Source organism: Ostrinia furnacalis, unplaced genomic scaffold (genome assembly GCF_004193835.3).
Source record: "Ostrinia furnacalis isolate ACB-3 unplaced genomic scaffold, ASM419383v2 OfSCF4655, whole genome shotgun sequence".
Lineage (NCBI taxonomy): Eukaryota > Metazoa > Arthropoda > Insecta > Lepidoptera > Crambidae > Ostrinia > Ostrinia furnacalis.
Window position 1 is genome coordinate 344,295 of NW_021134894.1, and position 19,220 is coordinate 363,514.

At 38.5% G+C, this 19,220-nt stretch overlaps 2 protein-coding genes and 1 non-coding gene across 7 annotated transcripts in view; 1 reads left to right on the forward strand and 2 right to left on the reverse strand.

Annotated features, from left to right (window-relative positions):
* The window catches only part of LOC114359754 (ankyrin repeat and KH domain-containing protein 1), a 124,332-nt gene extending 118,278 nt beyond the window's left edge, over window positions 1-6,054 (forward strand). The window contains exons 18-20 of the mRNA XM_028314252.1: window positions 1,670-1,739; window positions 5,332-5,436; window positions 5,843-6,054. Coding sequence (XP_028170053.1) covers window positions 1,670-1,739; window positions 5,332-5,357 — 96 coding nt within the window. The 3' untranslated portion in view covers window positions 5,358-5,436; window positions 5,843-6,054. The remainder of the gene's footprint in view (window positions 1-1,669; window positions 1,740-5,331; window positions 5,437-5,842) is intronic.
* On the reverse strand, window positions 567-684 carry LOC114359774 (U5 spliceosomal RNA). The gene has a single exon (XR_003656448.1). It is a non-coding gene; the product is annotated as a U5 spliceosomal RNA (small nuclear RNA).
* A 7,021-nt stretch (window positions 6,055-13,075) lies between the features above and the next one.
* Hrb27C (Heterogeneous nuclear ribonucleoprotein at 27C) overlaps window positions 13,076-19,220 on the reverse strand; it is a 50,391-nt gene continuing 44,246 nt past the window's right edge. For 4 of the 5 annotated variants that reach the window (XM_028314244.1, XM_028314242.1, XM_028314243.1 and 1 more), the window contains one exon: window positions 13,076-14,592. In XM_028314244.1, coding sequence (XP_028170045.1) covers window positions 14,468-14,592 — 125 coding nt within the window. In that variant the 3' untranslated portion in view covers window positions 13,076-14,467. Of the gene's footprint in view, window positions 14,593-15,281; window positions 15,364-16,599; window positions 16,686-19,220 lie in introns of all 5 variants that reach the window. The other variant, XM_028314248.1, reaches the window with a different exon arrangement.

A 19,220-nucleotide genomic window follows, 5' to 3' on the forward strand; every position in this document is an offset into this window, starting at 1 on the left:
AATCAATTTAACAAAATCCGACGGGAATACGAGACTATTTCCAAACGCTTTCGATCTCGATCCGCAACTATTCTAACTAGTCAACAATTAAGGTTGACTGTCAATTGCCAGTTATGAAAACCATTTCCGTCCACTCGCAATCATCGATTGATTGGCCTGTCGCTCACCGTAGTTAACAGAGTTAGCGCCGGACAGCCGATTAGCCAACTAGCGTAGTAGTGTGGCACGATTATTCAGCTTTGTCGTGATTCGTGAGCTATGAGCTTACCTACTTTGGCTACTTTTACAGGTTTCGCCCGCCATTTCAGCTTTAAAATGACGTAATTCATGTGCGATAAGCTTAACTCGTTTATTGGCTGCTATTTCAGCTATAAAATGTCGTTTCGTACGCTGTGGGTTGTGGGCTTACTTTTACTGCTACTTGCGGTTATTTTAATTTAATGTTAGTTGTAACGTAAAACTTAGTTTGCACTATAAATAAATAACATACGCCGAAATCTAATTATGTAATTACCAGTTTAACGGGATTACCTATTTGTCGTTCTCATCATTACTTTCAGTTTCTGAACCCCGCGTGAGCAGGGCTTTTCAAAAATAGAGTTAGACTCATTTGAGTGTTCCCCTCCACGGAAATCTTTAGTAAAAGGCGAAAGATTTATACGTATTGAAGGGAAACCAGAGTGGCGATGTTGGCGGTCGCCGGACTACTTAAGTTCTGGAAAAAATCAAATGATACCGCGAGTCAACTCAGCACAGCTCTATCTAGCGGCGCTGATGAGAAACACGACATGTGACTGCTTGTGGTTGTGCTTGTAATAGCAATCACGTAATGTAGACTGAACATTGTAGAGACCGCTTCGCTCTATGTTTTTGTTGACTTTTATTTTAATTTAAAAGCTTAATTTTAAAAGTAGGTAAAAAAACATGTTTGAGAATAAGGTTCCATAATTATATTTTTTTAATTTAGTTGCCTATTTAGATGGGTAACATTCAGTTGACACCTCCATTTTATAGAGCAAGCATTATTCCAATCGATAAAGAATGGCAGTGAATCGGTAAAGTTAATAATTGGCTTGTGCAATGGCCCATATGGACGACCTGTAATCGCCGTATTTGATGAAGCCAGGATATTTTAAAACAAACTCAATTACCGCCAAACTGAACTAATTGGCAACTCGTGTCGGTTCTGCTGTATTGAAAAATATTTAAACACCAGATTGGTATGGGAATTGGGAACACAAACATGTTAATTCGCATCATAAAACTCAATTTATTAATCAGTTTATCTTACAGATAATTATTGTGAAGTCGAATTTTGAAAAAAAAACGCATTATGCGTGAGTGTCTGGAAAAGATCGCTTCCTCCTAGCGATAACAGTGCTGTTTCACTCTGGCTTTTCTTTTACTTACTTAAGTGTCAGTCGGTGTAATAATAGTGTAACATTATAGTATTAAATTCTATCTCTCTATCTTTATTTTGCATATCAATCGAGTGCATATCTAGGTAGGCTACTTATCTAAGATACTTTTCAATGTTTACTTATTTTAGGTTTTAATTATTAAAATCAGTGGCAGTAGTAAGTAATTAAGTGTGTCCTTGTAAGTAATAACCTGCCTATCTACAAAATAAAACTAATTCCAGTACTTACTATCTAAATGCCTGTTTCAGGAGCACTCGGACGGGTCGACCACGCCGCGAAACGACAAATCCGGAGGCCACTCGCCAGCCGCTAATGAAGGTAGTTACATAATCTATCCGGATTAAAGGTTTTCAGATACTAACAAGGGAAGTGATCCCTGTGTCAATGGTATGACTTTTAGATAGTGCATAAAGCACAAAGTACCTAAGTAGGTTCCTGCGGTCAAACAGTAGAATGTGCATCTGCTATTAGTTTTTATTATTGTTTACTACACTCGCGAGCAAAACTATGGAATCACTTACATGAAGTTGTTTCCACGCGAACTTGTGTACTAACGAATTTGTTAGTAACAAAAAAAGTGGCACCATTTTAAAGATTAAACTTTTATCTTTAAATTGATACCAAATTCATTTAAATCACACCAGTATTTAAAAAGATATCCCGGCTGATGTGAAGAAGTTTTATCCACAACGAGGAAGCTCTTGGCCTGTATCTCACCTGATGGTAAGTGACGATCAGGCCGAAGGTGGAAGCGAGCTTCACCCGGAATCCTCAACCACGGAGGAACGAAAGTAACGTAACAAGGAAGTAACGAAAAAGACATGTATGAACTGTTTGATACGTCGCGAGGTGCGGCCTATTTACCCCCTATAAAAGCACGCGTTTTTAGATTTTTGCTTTCACACGTTGATTCGTACATATCTCCGCTTCTTTTGACACTTTACCTGGGATTCTACACCTTCAGAAGCAGCACAAATCGTTGCACTATTGCAAGAAAGGCTCAGCCAGCGGGCTGTCGCACGTCAGCGCCACATAAGCCAGTCCTGGGTTTCGAAAGTTTCAAGACGCTTTCGGGATACTAGTGGCTTTATCCCGACACCAAGTTCTGAACAGCGCCGTTGCTCGACTTAACATCGAGATGTGTACGAGCAAATTGAAAGCGTGCTTATCGGTGACCTGCCGTCAGTTTTGAGCCTGTGGCAGGCCTTTTTGGAGTTAAATTCTATTGTTTATGTCTTAGACAAACTGTCTACTCGCTAACAGCTATCCTACGAACATTTCTGAGCTCTTACTGGACGTCGATTCCAGTCAAATGACGATTTCATAGAGAGGTTGACATGAAAAAACGGTCTTCCCTTTGCGATGTGCGCCGGCGCTGTTCAGAACTTGGTCTCGGGATAAAGCCACCAGTCTCCCGAAAGCGTCTTAAAACTTTCGAAACCCAGGACTGGCTTATGTGGCGCTGACGTGCGACAGCCCGCTGGCTGAGCCCTTCTTGCAATAGTGCAACGAATAGTGCTGCTTCTGAAGGTGTAGAATCCCAGGTAAATTGTCAAAAGAAGCGAAGATGTGTATGAATCAACGTGTGAAAGCTAAAATCCGAAAACGCGTGCTTTTATAGGGGGTAAATAGGCCGCAACTCGCGACGTATCAAACAGTTCATACATGTCTTTTTCGTTACTTCTTCACATCAGCCGGGATATCTTTTTAAATACTGGTGTGATTTAAATAAATTTGGTATCAATTTAAAGATAAAAGTTTAATCTTTAAAATGGTGCCACTTTTTTTGTTCCTAACAAATTTGTTAGTACACAAGATCGCGTGGAAACAACTTCATGTAAGTGATTCCATACTTTTGCTCGCAAGTGTATATACCTATCTCTGTTCTTTTATTACTAAAAGTTGAAAAAAAGAACACTCGGTGCAGATGTACATACCTAGCTAATAGTAGGGTAAAAAAAATACTTGTCAACACTACATATATTGTGTTCCTTCTTTACTCCCTTTTAGCCTAAATAGTCCAGTAGAATTAGCTTTTAAATCGGAAATAATTCCTACAAAAGATTTTATTCTTTTAATGGCTTCATTGGTTGCCCATTAAGACTCTCCTAAGTTTTCGACTTCGACGGAGTTGTGCTTAAGTGGTGGGGACCCCCGAAAGGGGCATTTTTTCGGTTTTCCGGTTACACCGCGTAAAGGACTTACCCTATCAAAAAGTGGTCTTCATGACGGTTGAAGGGCACTTAATCCTGCATTGAATAAGACCAAATTCATATGTTTTGGACAAACCGTTCTCGCGCTAAAGTTCGGCAAAGTAGAAAATATACGTATAATTAATGACCCTCTCCACGTCCAATGATTTGTTACCCACAGGCTTCCAAGCCTTGTAAAGGGTCGCCTTAACCAGTGTAACCCTAACAAGGCTCACGAGTTGGATTCGCTTATCCTTGTTCGTCCCAGCCGTTCCTTAATTGCGGTTGCTGCACCTCTTCCTGGCACTCTCCTGAACGACTCTGTGTTACCTACTGTGGCTGCCCCTCTTCCTTGTATCCTCCTGCATGACTACGTTGCCTAGCCGTATGCCTGGTCTAAGGTTCGACGCCAAAAATCAACAACAACAAGTTCATATTAAAACGCTGAAGAGTTTTTTGTTTGTTTGTTTGAACGCGCTAATCTTAAGAATCACTAGTTTGATTGAAATCATTATTTTTGTGTTGAATAGCTCATACATTGAGGAAGGCTATAGGATATATACAATCACTCTACGACTAATAGAGGCGAAGCAGTAAAGAAAAATGTTGCAAGCACGGGAAATAGTATTTAAACTATTTTCACTCGTACGAAGTTGATTTTGTGGCGTCGAACCTTGGACCAGGCATATGGCTAAGCAATGAAATCGTACAGGAGGGTACAAGGAAGAGGGGCAGCCACATTAGGTAACACAGAGTCGTTCAGGAGAGTGCCAGGAAGAGGTGCAGCAACCGCAGTTAAGGAACGGCTGGGACGAACAAGGATAAGCGAATCAAACTCGTGAGCCTTGTTAGGGTTACACTGGTTAAGGCGACCCTTTACAAGGCTTGGAAGCATGTGGGTAACAAGCCATTGGACGTGGAGAGGGTCATTAATTATACGTATATTTTCTACTTTGCCGAACTTTAGCGCGAGAACGGTTTGTCCAAAACATATGAATTTGGTCTTATTCAATGCAGGATTAAGTGCCCTTTAACCGTCATGAAGACCACTTTTCGATAGGGTAAGTCCTTTACGCGGTATAACCGGAAAACCGAAAAAACGCCCCTTTCGGGGGCCCCCACCACTTAAGCACAACTCCGTCGAAGTCGAAAACTTAGGAGAGTCTTAATGGGCAACCAATGAAGCCATTAAAGCAAAAAAATCTTTTGTAGGAATTATTTCCGATTTAATCAATTTTTATGTTTTATTCTACTGGCCTAAAAAGTTAATGGTATTAATGTTCTGTTCGCTCTGCTGCCTCTGATTTATTTGTTAGTCATTGTAGAGGAGAGAGAAATATATCCAAAAATATAACTAATTGGGGGCGGGCTTCGTCGGCGAAAAATAATTGGAATGGTCAATCGAAATTGGATTGGAATATTAGGTATTCATGGAAGGCTTTTTTAACTATTGTTTTTTGAAATCACATCAATTCTGTAACCATTTAATTTAGTAGATCCTTTCAGTTTTTTACCAGTTATTATGAGTACATGCGATCTCGTAATCTAAGCAGGCTGCTTTTATTGTGAGGATGGATGGTTTTACTTTTTCATGCAAAATCTGCTGAACGGATTTTGATGAAACTTTACTGACATTTAGAGGAAAGTTTAATAATTGTGATAATGTAAATCTGTCAACCTAGGTAACCAACTAAAATAAATATGGTGAACGTTTCCAGGGGAAGAGGCGGTGAGCGAGAGGTGATGGTCGGCCAGCACGCTCCTCGACCGCCTGGCGCAGCGCGGCTTCGCGGCCGACACCCGGCTGGCCCTGCCGCCGACAGGTAGGGCCCACCAATATGCTAACTACGTGTCCCACCGCTGCAAATCCTGAGTAGGTACCTACTTGCCAGGATCTACCCTGGACAGATCCTTCCAACCTAATGAAGGTCAAGTTTGTCCCGGTGCAAAGTTAAACTGTCTTTGGACCCGAAACGAAATTGATTGGAACTTGTAAGTAGCATAATGGGGATTTCTCAAAATGTTGGAATATCTCTCTCTATTATGTGGAGTTCTCTCCCGTGCAAAGCGGTTGACAGATGACAAGTTCCACGTCGGTACCAGCCTATAGTAAGTAGTGTAGCCCAGTATACCCTAAACTCGGCAGAGTACCTACTTATCGTTTCAGAAAATTATGCAAACAGATTCTCCAGTTATCTTGCAATCAAGTTAAATATCTCATAATCTTAGGTTGCGCGCGCTACCGCGAGCTGTGCTACCGGGCCGCGCACGCGCACACGACGGACGAGCCGCCGGCGCGCGCGTGCGAATGCGTCAACTGCTCTGCACGTCGCGCCTCCTCCTCGGAGCCCTGAGCCGCGCCCGCTGGCGGCCTCACCGCCGCCCTGGCGAGGCCCATCCCTTCCTTCATCCTGCCTTCGTGGATGAGTCGGAAATTACCATAAGTTCTGATGATTCACTTTCAGATAATTTACTATAGTCTTTTTCGGTAGCGCATTTTCTTACATAACTTTTCAATTCCTATCATTGGAGGTCCGAAAATATTTCTCATACAATTTGATATCATAATGATCATTCTTCATAAAAAATTTAAGACCTACATATTTAAAATCATAATCATTGATATTCATAATATCACTAATCATACACTTCGTTTTTACTAATATTTGTTTTCATATATTTTTCTATACTAATGATCGAAACTCATAATCATTCGAATAAATAACTATAATATTCATAAATGTGATGTATCCTAATATTTGTTTTCATAAATTTATTACTCATAAGTGTATTTATCCATATTATTGAAAATCATGATGTCAATATTCGTATTAAATCGTATTTTAACATTAAATTAATTTGAAATGGTCCAAAACAGGCAATATTTTGTGCCACAAAACTAACGTGACAGAAACGAATCGCTGCAAAACCGACTCCACGTAGTCTTGTCTGCCCTACCCCTAGAGTGTAATTTAAAAGCCGGAGGCGCGGAGGGAGGGCAGCCCTCGCCCGCTGTAACGAGGCTCAGGCGCCCGGGTGAGCTGGAGCGGCTGAGGCTGGTCGCCGAGGCGCCGAAGGCGCCGATGGCGATCCAAAAAGCCGAAGCTGCGGAAGCAAGCGTGGGTGCCTGAGCCTCGTTACGCAAGGGCGGAAGGGCTGCACATCCCGCAGCGCCGGAGACGAGGAGATACCAATGCATGCTGTAAGTCTTCATTTAACCATTTTTTGTAATACGTGTGGTACGAACATTTAGTAAGCTTTTATATTTGCTGTAACAAATTTTATCAAAAAAATACTTGTTTCTGATCTCATTTTGTCTAATATTTCGTTACGTTTTTTGCGAATTTCGTTACGTTACGAAAAAGTACAACATAATGCTGAGTGTATACTGTTATTACCTGACTAAGCATAGTAATATTCACTACTTAATTAATTTCAAAAAATATAGAGCGTTAATAACAAAAGGATTGGATACTATCTGCTTTACAGAAGTGCCACCAGCAAAAAATTATCAAATCATTTAGATTACGTTTTTATGTGATTACATCTTTTGTTTTTTTAGGAATGCCGCCAAAAACCAATGCCGAAAGGCAAAAAGCTTACAGAGAACGACTCAAAATGGATAAACATGATGGAACAAAAATAATTTTATTAAAATAGTATGAATGATTACTCCCTTATTTTATTTCTAACCCCTTAATATTACCCCGTATTTGGGTGCATACTTACAAATATTTCGAATTGAATAAATAAAGAGCATTCACAATATGTATTTCGCCAATGTATAACAAGCCTTATGGCCTTACTATTTCGTTACTACCGTTTCGTTACGTACACTTTTTTTGAGAAATACTCATATGCAGAATATTTTTGAAAAAATATTTGTATTTTATTAGCAATATAATAAAAAAAAATAACTACTTGTCTTGAAATATATAGTAAAATCTGAGTCTATTGATTATATTTTCATTAAATACGATGTAAAAAGATTTTTTATTTAATGTACGCAATGTGTGAAACGGAATAGATTTAGTGCTGGGTATTTCTTGTACAATAAAATCGATTATTTTCGCGGTTCATTAATCGATTGCAGTGAATACTTAGTTATTAAAAACATCACAAAAATCAACTATATTTTTCGATTATTGACTTTAATAAACGCATTGAAAATAAATTAATAGTTTTTAATTTAAAGAAACAGAACCAGTACTTTTTAGGAATCGTTTTTTTGAACACGAACCATGAAGTTTGAATATTATCAATAAAAAAATTGTTACAATAATATTTGTAATTGAAAAAAAAACATGTTTTTTGTTAAATAACACCTATACAAAATATTTCTTTAAAAGTAGGTTTTACTAACTCTTCCAAAAAAATCGATAGAGAAATCGCTATGGTTTAGTTATGTGACATCTCTAAATCTTTCAAACTCGAAACGTCATACGGATCATCTTAGGTGAAAAAGACTATAAGTCCGATTTTCCTGTGACCCCGTGACCGCGTCACCACGCCCTAGTAAGACCCATCCCCGCGCTGCCTTCATGGATGACTCGGAATCATAACTTTAACCACAAGTTCTGATGATTTACTTTTAGATTATAAGCCCGATTTCCCCGTGCCCCCGCTAGTGGCGTCACCACTAAATGTCTTCCCTAAGCCCAAAGAGTGTCCCTCTTTCCGCTACCCTGAGTCGCCCATCCGTCTGGCCAGTGTGGGATACACTCCCCAACCAGACTCTCCATTTGTCTCGTGTGATGTCACGTAACCTGATGATTCTTTGCTAGGAAATGTCGTTACCCTTGAACTCGTTAACTTTTTAGATGGTTCTCTTCCTAACCCCAATCAGCCACGCCCGTCAGCGGATTTACCGAGGTTCTAGCGACCAAAACTTGTTTCTCACTTTCAGATGTCACTAGCTCCGGGAGTCAGATTTTAAAAAAAAATCTTAAAACCCAGTCAGATCTCCATAACAAATTGTTTGTAAATGAGAACAGGACAGAACCCTAACCACTTCCGTGTCTTCAAAGCATACCTACAACTTTCCTAAGTACTCGTAAACCTGGGACTTCCGGGAAGTCCTTTCGACAACTGTACATACTGCTAAAGCTTAGCCCGCGCTTCCTCATGAATCCACAGAAAACAGCATTTTTGTAGACTTTGTAAAGACCTAATTATGCTGCCTTAACCTGAAGAAATAGTCCAGTCATTTAAGCTTAAATTAGGTAAGAATCTCGGAATTAGAGATACCCAGCTGTAAGTCTGTAAATACTTGTATATTGACACCCTAAAAGTTGTCTCAAAACCTACATATGGTAGGGTGTAAGCAACTATTAAATTTTAAAGATAGATCGCCCGGAGTNAAAAACTTGCAGTTTATCAGTGCAGTTGCCCCAGAAAATAATTCCGTATCTTAAAATAGATGAGACATATCCGTGGTAAGCTGTTAGTACCGTTTCTAGATTTGCTATTCTGGATAGTGTTTTTATAGCCTGACCAGGAACATAAAAACCCTGGCATAGAGGCGCGTCAATTGCATTTGATAGTGCAACACTGAGTACAGTCGTACCTGTGTTAAATTAATAGGCTAACTTTATGTATCAGGATTCAGGATTACGGGCTAATTTGATATTTTCATGAATTAACGAAATAATATTATTAGAGGTAACCTGGTTTAAATAAATTAAATGAAAACATCAATCGAGCTAGTAGGATTTATTTTATTATTCATCAATAATCAAATACAGAACTTGAATATTCAACTGCAATGTCTGCTCATGAACGCTTCAAACTCGGTACTTCTTTCCCAATTCCATAAAATTCAACACTTAGAAAGTGACAAAAAACTTTAAAATAGGTAGTTGAAACAAACCACAGCTAATTTTCATAGTGGACTGTAGGTACTATACGATAAACATGTCAGTCAATTTGACACCCTTGTCGGAAAAATTATTCAATGAAAATATTGTCCGAATCCTTAGTATTTCTCTTCGACAAATATTTTAACACATTGTGAACCACTTTTCTTTCACGACTATAAAAAGATTTTAGCAATTTAATTCACAAAATCAATTGCGCACATTTAAAATAAAGTTTGTTTACACTTTGACAGCAGTAGACTGACATGCAAGGTGACATGTCAATGAAGTTTTCAGTTACTGTTGCCATTAAAAGAAATTAGTACCATTAGTTTTCCGCAACATGGCGAGGGTTTTTATGTTCCTGGTCAGGCTATAATGCATATACAAACTTGTTGATGCGTGTGCACAGGTCGTTAATATGTGTCGTCCATCTTGTTTGATAATCTATGTGTATACCTAAGAACTTTGTAGAGTCAACTGATTCTACAATTTGGTTATTGCACCGTATAGTCAAGTTAGGTGTTTGGGTATATTGTCGTTAAGAAGCCCTTTTAGGTAATATTTTATTTTCAGTAAATTCCGTCAAACTGCAAATTTGCACAGAGGTTAAGGTTGCATAGAAACATAATTTATTACAAAACAATCCAAAATTTTACAAATTTTACATTTAGTTATGGAGTAGTGTCGATGGGAATGAAGATGTATGTTACCCACGACACTACTGGCTTGGTAGTGCAGAAGGGAAAAAATATTCCCCACGACACTACTGGTAGTGTGGTTTGGTAGTGCGGTGGGTAATAAGGGGAAATTGTGTAATCGTTATCATTTGACAGTTCATAACGTTACGATTATTCTGTCAAACGGTTTAACTGACTTTATCATACGTTATGAACTGTCAAATGATTACGATTGCTTTACACAATTCCACCTCAGATTCTCCAGTTATCTTGCAATCCAAATTCAGAAGCCAGTGTAGCCCAGTATACCCTAAACTCGGCAGAGTACCTACTTATCGTTTCAGAAAATTATGCAAACAGATTCTCCAGTTATCTTGCAATCAAGTTAAATATCTCATAACCTTTGCAGGCTGCGCGCGCTACCGCGAGCTGTGCTACAGGGCCGCGCACGCGCACACGACGGACGAGCCGCCGGCGCGCGCGTGCGAATGTGCCAACTGCTCTGCACGTCGCGCCTCCTCCTCGGAGCCCTGAGCCGCGCCCGCTGGCGGCCTCACCGCCGCCCTGGCGAGGCCCATCCCTGCCCTGCCTTCGTGGATGACTCGGAAATTACCATAACTTGATCCATATGTTTTGATAAGGGATTCACACCACGCCCTAGTGAGACGCATCCCTGCCCTACCTTCGTGGATGACTCGGAAATAACCATAAGTTTTGATAAGGGATTCCCACCACGCCCTAGTGGGACCCATCCCTGCCCTGCCTTCGTGGATGACTCGGAAATTACCATAACTTTAACCATACGTTTTGATAAGGGATTCACACCACGCCCTAGTGAGACGCATCCCTGCCCTGCCTTCGTGGATGACTCGGAAATTACCATAAGTTCTGATAATTCACTTTCAGATGATTATCCTTGCTAAGTCCGATTTCCCCGTGCTCACTGGGGGCGTCACCACACGCCCTAGTGGCTTATTCCCCTATTCCCCGTTATATTAGGATTTTATTTTTAACATTATAAGCTCCAATTGGCGTTAACGGGAATAGTGAACAAAAGAATAATGGGGAATAGTGGAAAACCCGCCCTAGTAAGACCCATCCCCGCGCTGCCTTCATGGATGAGTCGGAAATTACCATAACTTCTGATGATTCACTTTCAGATAATAATCCCGATTTCCCCGTTGTGGCGTAGTGGCGTCACCACTAAATGTCTTCCCTAAGCCCAAAGAGTGTCCCTCTTACCTCTACCTTGAGTCGCCCATCCCTGCCTGGCCAGCGTGGGATACACTCCCCAACCAGACTCCATTTGTCTCGTGTGATGTCACGTTAGACTAGGAAATGATTCTTTTCTAGGAAATGTTTCTTTGCTAGGAAATGTCGTTACCCTTGAACTCGTTAACTTTTTAGATGGTTCTCTTCCTAACCCCAATCAGCCACGGGTTTACCGATGTTCTAGCGACCAAAACTTGTTTCTCACTTTCAGATGTCACTAGCTCCGGGAGTCAGATTTAAAAAAAAATCCTAAAACCCAGTCCGATCTCCTGTGACATTGTTTGTAAATAAGAACACCCTAACCACTTCCGTGTCTTCAAAGCTTACCTACAACTTTCCTAAGTACTCGTAAACCTGGGACTTCCGGAAAGTCCTTTCGACAACTGTACATACTGCTAAAGCTTAGCCCGCGCTTCCTCATGAATCCACAGAAAACAGCATTTTTAGACTTTGTAAATACCATATTATGCTGCCTACCTGAAGAAAAGTTGAACGCTACGTCTCTCAAACAAGTACCTGAATGAACCTGAAGAGATCCAACTTACTACACTAAAATTATCAACTCTTCCTTAGGCTAGTTCTGATTATCGTTTTTAGTATATAGAGTACTAAGTAGATAGGTAATTGCACAAGTTATTAAATTATTTATTGCTGTTTGACCTGCATCAGCACAAAATGTTTGTCCCCTATCACCTGTGGCCTTGTGACTGGTCAATTCCCTTTTATACCCGCCACCCTGCTTCCCTATCCTAGTCCCAGTGCCTTACGCGTTGCCCCTTTTTATAATAATTAGATTCATGAGATCACATTATCTTTATAAACTTGTACATTATTCGAGGCACATTTTGAATAATATTCGAATTAACTCAAGTGTATGTTGCTCATCCAAAGTCGCTTTTATAATTAAGGAAAAGGCACTTCGAAGTGTTTGTACATAATGCGATTTCTGTCCAAATAGCTGTTACGCGTAAATTAAGCTTAGCTAAAGAAATAATCTGAAAATTAACTTTACACAATTTATTTAGATGATTCTACATAAGAATTTTCCGTAAAACTAATTTCTATTGTAAGGACATGATTAATTATTATTAAAATTAAAGTCTAAGCCAAACTTAGACAATGTGTGTGGCTCACATTATTTCTACGGTCCAGATAACGAAATATTATGACTAATAAAATTATTTCCTGTGTGCTAAATACCTCTTAATTTTAGAGCCTAATATTAAAGATAGATAGTAATATATCTAGTAAATTATAAATGTCTGACCTAATGTAATACCTGTCCATCTGTTTTAAACTAATCGATTTATTATTAGAACATTATAATGTACATTTAAAATCTATTTTATATTATACATCGTTATAAATATAAACATTAATTTTAATTACATATTTATTACATTACGCTGATCTATTTTCGATTGTGCTTACCCGATGTCATTAAATTTTAATCGTACATTATTTAAATATTACAAGGCCTATCTAATTGTGCTACAAAATGTAATTCAAAATGATTCAAAAATAAAATGTTTATTATAAAAATAAAGGAATGTTTCTAATTATTATTTTGAACCTACCAGAGACACCTCTGACCTAGCCTGAGCTTATTCGGGGAAGGATCACTAGCCAGTCTTATCAGTGAATTTAAATAAAACTTAAAATTATTGGTACTTTTATTAAAGTAAACAAAAATACAAGTGTCAAAGATTGGACATTGCTAACATTGCAATTTCTCTGAAGACTTGAAACTATTTGAACGAAACCGTTGTTTTAAAATTCACATATTAATTAAATATACCCACGCCAATGCGTCCACGAGGCAATCAACACATCAGTAAATTGAAATTTACCATATCTAATAATCTTAAAAATTACTTTCACATGATTCGAAAGTTCAGTACAATATTATTAACTTACATAGAAACATTGCTAGGTAGATAAGGTTTGTAAATTGTTCAAACTTGAAAAATTTGTCTTTGAAATGTTCTTATAAAAATATTAATTCATATTATAAATACAAGTCAATTTAGTTGTTTCCCTATAATGAATATGACGAAAGTTTCAATGTTACGTCTCTAGATGCCCGGACATAGGACATAGATAGATATTCTTAGAAATCGATAAAAATGGTGCTTATTGCAAACTAATCCTTACTATTTTCAATATCATTAAGAAAATGTACCTACATTAATAGTACGGCTCTTTTGGAATGAAATAGTTACCTATAATAAAGTATAAATTAATATAAAACATGGGCATCTAAAGATTAGTGCTTGGCTCATATGTGTTTTGGTAATTATTTACAATAAAGGAGGCATCAGAACATTCCAGTACAAACGAAACGATTACAACTGGCAATTTTTAGCTTCTAAACGCATACTGGTCCGGAATCAAAATCCACACTACACAAATATGTCCAAAAGAAAAACTACTCTACTAACCTAAGTAAATTAAAGGGAAATAGACACATAAGAAAACGCCCCACTTAGTTTGGACCAAAACAAAAACGCTCAGCCATCTCGTCGTACTGACTGAGCTAGTTTAAAATAATTAAATAAGTTCATTTGATATGCAATTAATATTTGGACGAGTATAACATTCACTTTCATGCCAAATGTAAAGTAAATAACTATAATTATTAAAATCGAATCAACCAAGTTGCCTTTTAGACATGAACGGGACGTTTCTTATGAATCAGTTCCATTAAAAACCATTTACAAACTCAGTGATTGCATAGAAAAAAGATAATATAATATTTTACAGTATACCTACAGCTCGAGATACGCGCGACGGTTCCACCAGGACGTCAGCGAAAGGAAATGAAATCTCCTGGCGAGGAGGCCGTCCGCTTCCAAGTATTCAAGAAATAACAGAGGAAGGTATCAAAAGGTTAAATCTAAAGTACAGGCTAGGGCTTGTGATGGTTCCTAATGTTTAGTTTTATTACAGCTAATTATGTATGTAGGAAGGTTTTTGGAAGTGTAACGTCACGATACCTAACCTCTGGTTGGTGGTTGCTTGAGGGGAGCGGGGGGTGCGGTCACTCGTTAACGTCGATAGGGATGGTACGATGATGCCGAGGCAGCGCCGCCAGATGTCGCACCATGGTAGCTCCGCTTTGATGACCGTTGATATCCATCTCCAGATCCGCCTGTGTACTCATAATCATCCCCTGCACCCAAAATCGCACAATTAATAAATATAAACTTGTAGCCGCTAAATGAAGCAACGTTTTCAAAAGCAGAAAGACAGGAGGCATGCAACTCCAGTAAATTGTTAGGAAGAAAAAGTTAAGGGGAATAAAAATATAAAACTTACCGCACCACGCACCACAATCCAGTCACCAGAGCTTAACATAGGCAGTCTACTTTCCTACTTTGTAGATCATACGTGTTGATTCAACCTCTTTATTCATAAAAAAAAAGAAAACAANAACAATCTTATGACACTCTTGCAAAAAATCTATCTTCTTTTTAATCACAGCAAAAACAATTGACAACGCAATCCATGGCTAAGCAGTGTCATAATATCTGTTATTTTTTTATGTATAAAGAGTTGACATTTTAACTATTGTGTATTACGGCTTTGAATGAAAACTAGTTACGTATGATCTACTATTTTATGGTTACCTCACTCCCACAACTCTACTTTACCATACGACTACTTATTTCAGTTAGATACTTATGTTATTATCGATTTATCACTGCCGAAGACCTAACGAAAGGATACTTACTACGATGACATGGAGAATAAAATCTTAATGAATGACCTAAATAATGTCTATTTTATTTTGGGTTCTAAGTATTTAATAATATGTGAATGTGTACCTATTCTACTTTTATGCAAGTATTATTCGGAAACCTGAGGCCGAGGCAGATATGTCGGAAACGTTACAGAACGAAGGCTGTGGCGACACCATGCCTCCGCAGTACATCATCTGGACCTGAATGAGAGATCCTCACGTTTAGAATCATGATTTGGAGCTTTTTAGCTATACTACAGCTTTTTAAGTATTGATGATGCTATGATGATGCTAAGGTCCGAGGAAAAAAGCACTGGTTACTACTTAGGATACGCGAAAATGTGTCAGGTTCTAAGAATACTTTTATCTATAAACGACTGCTGATAGTGATTGTAATAGTCGTAACGATTGCGCCTAGAAATACTGTTGTAAGAATATGAACGTGACATTCTAAGAATTTCTCATATTGATTTGTGTGTTAAATTGTTAAACTACATGAATGTTTTGTTGTTAAATTTCGAACTCCTCCTATGTTCTTCTGATTAATTTCGTTGCGGGTCCAATGACAGTTTAACTTTCCCCCGGGACAAACTTGACCTTCATTGGTTGGGTTTTTGTGGCGGTCAAGCTGTAGATCCTGGCTACACAGGAGTTGCAGTGGTGGGAACGAGAGGTGGGAATAGTCCCGTTAAACTACATGAATGTGGTAGGTAGCTTTTCATCTTTTTGAACTACTAAAGGGCTACTTAGTCAAGAACGACCCACAAGAACTGTGTTAGAGATTCGACAGCGAGGAATTGNAGGAATTGGATTTTATCAAGTTTTTGTTTACCAAGGCTTATTGTAATGCTATGTATTTCCATCTAATATACTGACCAAATGTGTTCCCCATAGTTATATGAATGATGTTACTAAATAAAGGCTTTACAATAACTTGGTCTGGCTGAATTCAGGTAAGATACAGAAATCAAGCTCCTTGTAAAACAGAATTCAGTGTGTTTGAAACACGGATAGGCCAGATCTAGAAGTGCATCCTCAGAGAAGGTAATTGTTGATAAATCCGTAAATACGAATTACTAGCATAAGCTCAAACTTTCAAAAAGTCAAACATGCATAGGGTTGACTTTATGCATATTTGACTTTTTGAGAGATTGTGATCTTATGCTAGTCTGGTCTGTGAGCACGTAGAATTTTGTCCAATGACCCCAAGCTACCCATCCTTATCGCTCGCGCGTAAATATTGCTGTCGCGACTGTGCGACGCGACGGGCGCCCGCAGTGAGTGTGCGAGCGTTACAGCAACATAATTACATGCGAGCGATAAGGATGGGTAGCTTGGGGTCATTGGACAAAATTCTACGTGCTCAGACCAGGCTTAAGCTAATACCACTTTCAGCCAGGCCCCGTCAATGAGTGATGATATCTGTGACGTCAAGACCTGTGGAGGTGTCCCGATGGCCTCGCTCATTTGCGGGACGCTCACGAACTTAGGACTGCCTGCGGCACTGGCCACACCATCACCCTCTATTGCAGAGTCAAGAGTCAGAAAGCCACACAGCTTGAATCAGTCAATCATAGCATGTTGAGATCCACTGAGATTTTACATGTTCTACTTTTAGTTTTCTGATCACCATATAAGAATAATACAGCACTCGGGATTTTTCTCCAATCGTATGTAGTCTGCAGTGGATTCAGCAACATGCATTGAGAAACAGCTTCAAGCTAGAATTCCCTAATCAATGACATACACGAAACCGGTTAAGCAGCTAGGAGTGAAGTATATGAACAGAAACCGTGAAAATTTCCACGTATCTGTTGGTTATTGATTTGATTGAATCACGATTTGTCCTATTCGTTAAGAACGGCGTAATCGATTCGTGTATGTCGACGAACGAAGATAACTGTTCAAACGCTTGTCGTCAGTCATTTGAAAGGGCTAGAAAAATGACACTTGGCATTCATCCACTACGGCCCAAATTATACAGCTCTATAAATGAGCGAAGAAACTACTTTACGAACGTAAGGTTGCAAAAATACAAGAGCTTTTTGCAATACGATACCACAATACTTGAAATGCATCATGCAATCAAATATAGTAACACTTATCCGCAAGCACAGAAGCATCAAGAAATTACAGTAAGAGATTTAAATATCTTTGGGCATTGAAACAGTATCTTGAGACGCCATCTTAATATTTAGATTCCTTCTAATAGCAACTTCTTGTCGGATAATTTTATAAGTGGTTTGTTAAGGCGACACAAATTCCGAAAAAGCCCAGCTTTTGACTTCGAAGAAAAGTTAACAGTTGGTGTAATTAACGTAACGCGTGGCTATCTCTGAAGCTTTCATAGTATTTTCAGATCTAGCTTTCCCTGTCGCCCAAACCAATATCTCGCTATAAATGAGAAAGACGAAATGGTCCAAAAATTTGATCGTTTTAGAAATTAGCCTCGCTGAAGTAATATTACAACTGTCAATTTTGTCTTCGAGCTAAGCAGACGTGCAAGACACAGCATTTGAACATTCATACAACGCTCTACTAATCTACAATCCTTTAGTATTTGTAAACCTGACAAAATCAAAACTAAAAATAACAATTTATGAATTTGATGAGTGGTCTTTCAGAAAAAGTAAAAAGAAGTGTTAGATGNGAGTCAAGAGTCAGAAAGCCACACGTAGCTTGAATCAGTCCATCATAGCTTGATGTTGAGATCCACTGTGATTTAATATGTTCTACTTTTAGTTTTCTTATGATCATATAAGAATAATACAGCACTATCGGGATTTTTCTCCAATCGTATGTAGTCTGCAGTGGATCTCAGCAACATGCATTGAACAGCTTGAAGCTAGAATTCCCTAATCAATGACATACACGAAACCGGTTAAGCAGCCTAGGAGTGGTCTATGAACAGAAACCGTTAAAATTTCCACGATATCTGTTTGTTATTGATTTTATGTTCCCAAAAATCATCTGACCATGAGATCTCGAATCACGATTCGTCCTATTCCTTAAGAACGGCGTAATCGATTCGTGTATGTCGACGTACGAAGATAACTGTTCAACCGCTTGTCTTGTCGTCAGTCATTTGAAAGGGCTAGAAAAATATCACTTGGCACTCATCCACTACGGCCCAAATTATACAGCTCTATAAATGAGCGAAGAAACTACTTTACGAACGTAAGGTTGCAAAAATACAAGAGCTTTTTGCAATACGATACCACAATACTTGAAATGCATCATGCAATCAAATATAGTAACACTTATCCGCAAGCACAGAAGCATCAATAAATTACAGTAAGAAAGAGATTTAATATCTTTGGGCATTGAAACGGTATCTTTACAATCTCGACAGAGACGCCATCTATTAGATTCCTTCTGATAGCAATTTCTTGTCGGATTATTTTATATGTCGTTTGAAGGCGATACAAATTCCGAAAAAGCCCACCTTTTGATTTCGAAGAAAAGTTAACAGTTGGTGTAATTTACGTAGAGCGTGGCTAGTATCTCTAAAGCAGTCATTGTATTTTCGGATCTAGCTGTCCCTGTCGCCCATACCAATATCTCGCTATAAATGAGAAAGACGAAATGGTCCAAAAATTTGATCGTTTTAGAAATTAGCCTCGCTGAAGTAATATTACAACTGTCAATTTTGTCTTCGAGCTTAGCAGACGTGCAAGACACAGCATTTGAACATTTATACAACGCTCTACTAATCTACAATCCTTTAGTATTGTAAACCTGACAAAATCAAAACTCAAAATAACAATTTATGAATTTGATGAGTGGTCTTTTAGAAAAAGTAAAAAGAAGTGTTAGATGGCTAGATATACCAAAGGATTGCACTGATCCTGTATCAAGTATAAATAAATTAGTATTTGTTAGTATACATACATATTTTATATGGCTTTGAAAGATTGAAGTGTTAGTTGTGTGCCAATATAAAGTGTGGTGTGATAAATGATGGAACATAATTAATTGAAACGGCATCAATAACGGAAATGTTAAATTTTTCAGAATTTTTTTAGTGATGTAAGACTATTAGACTCCAAAATGCCAGT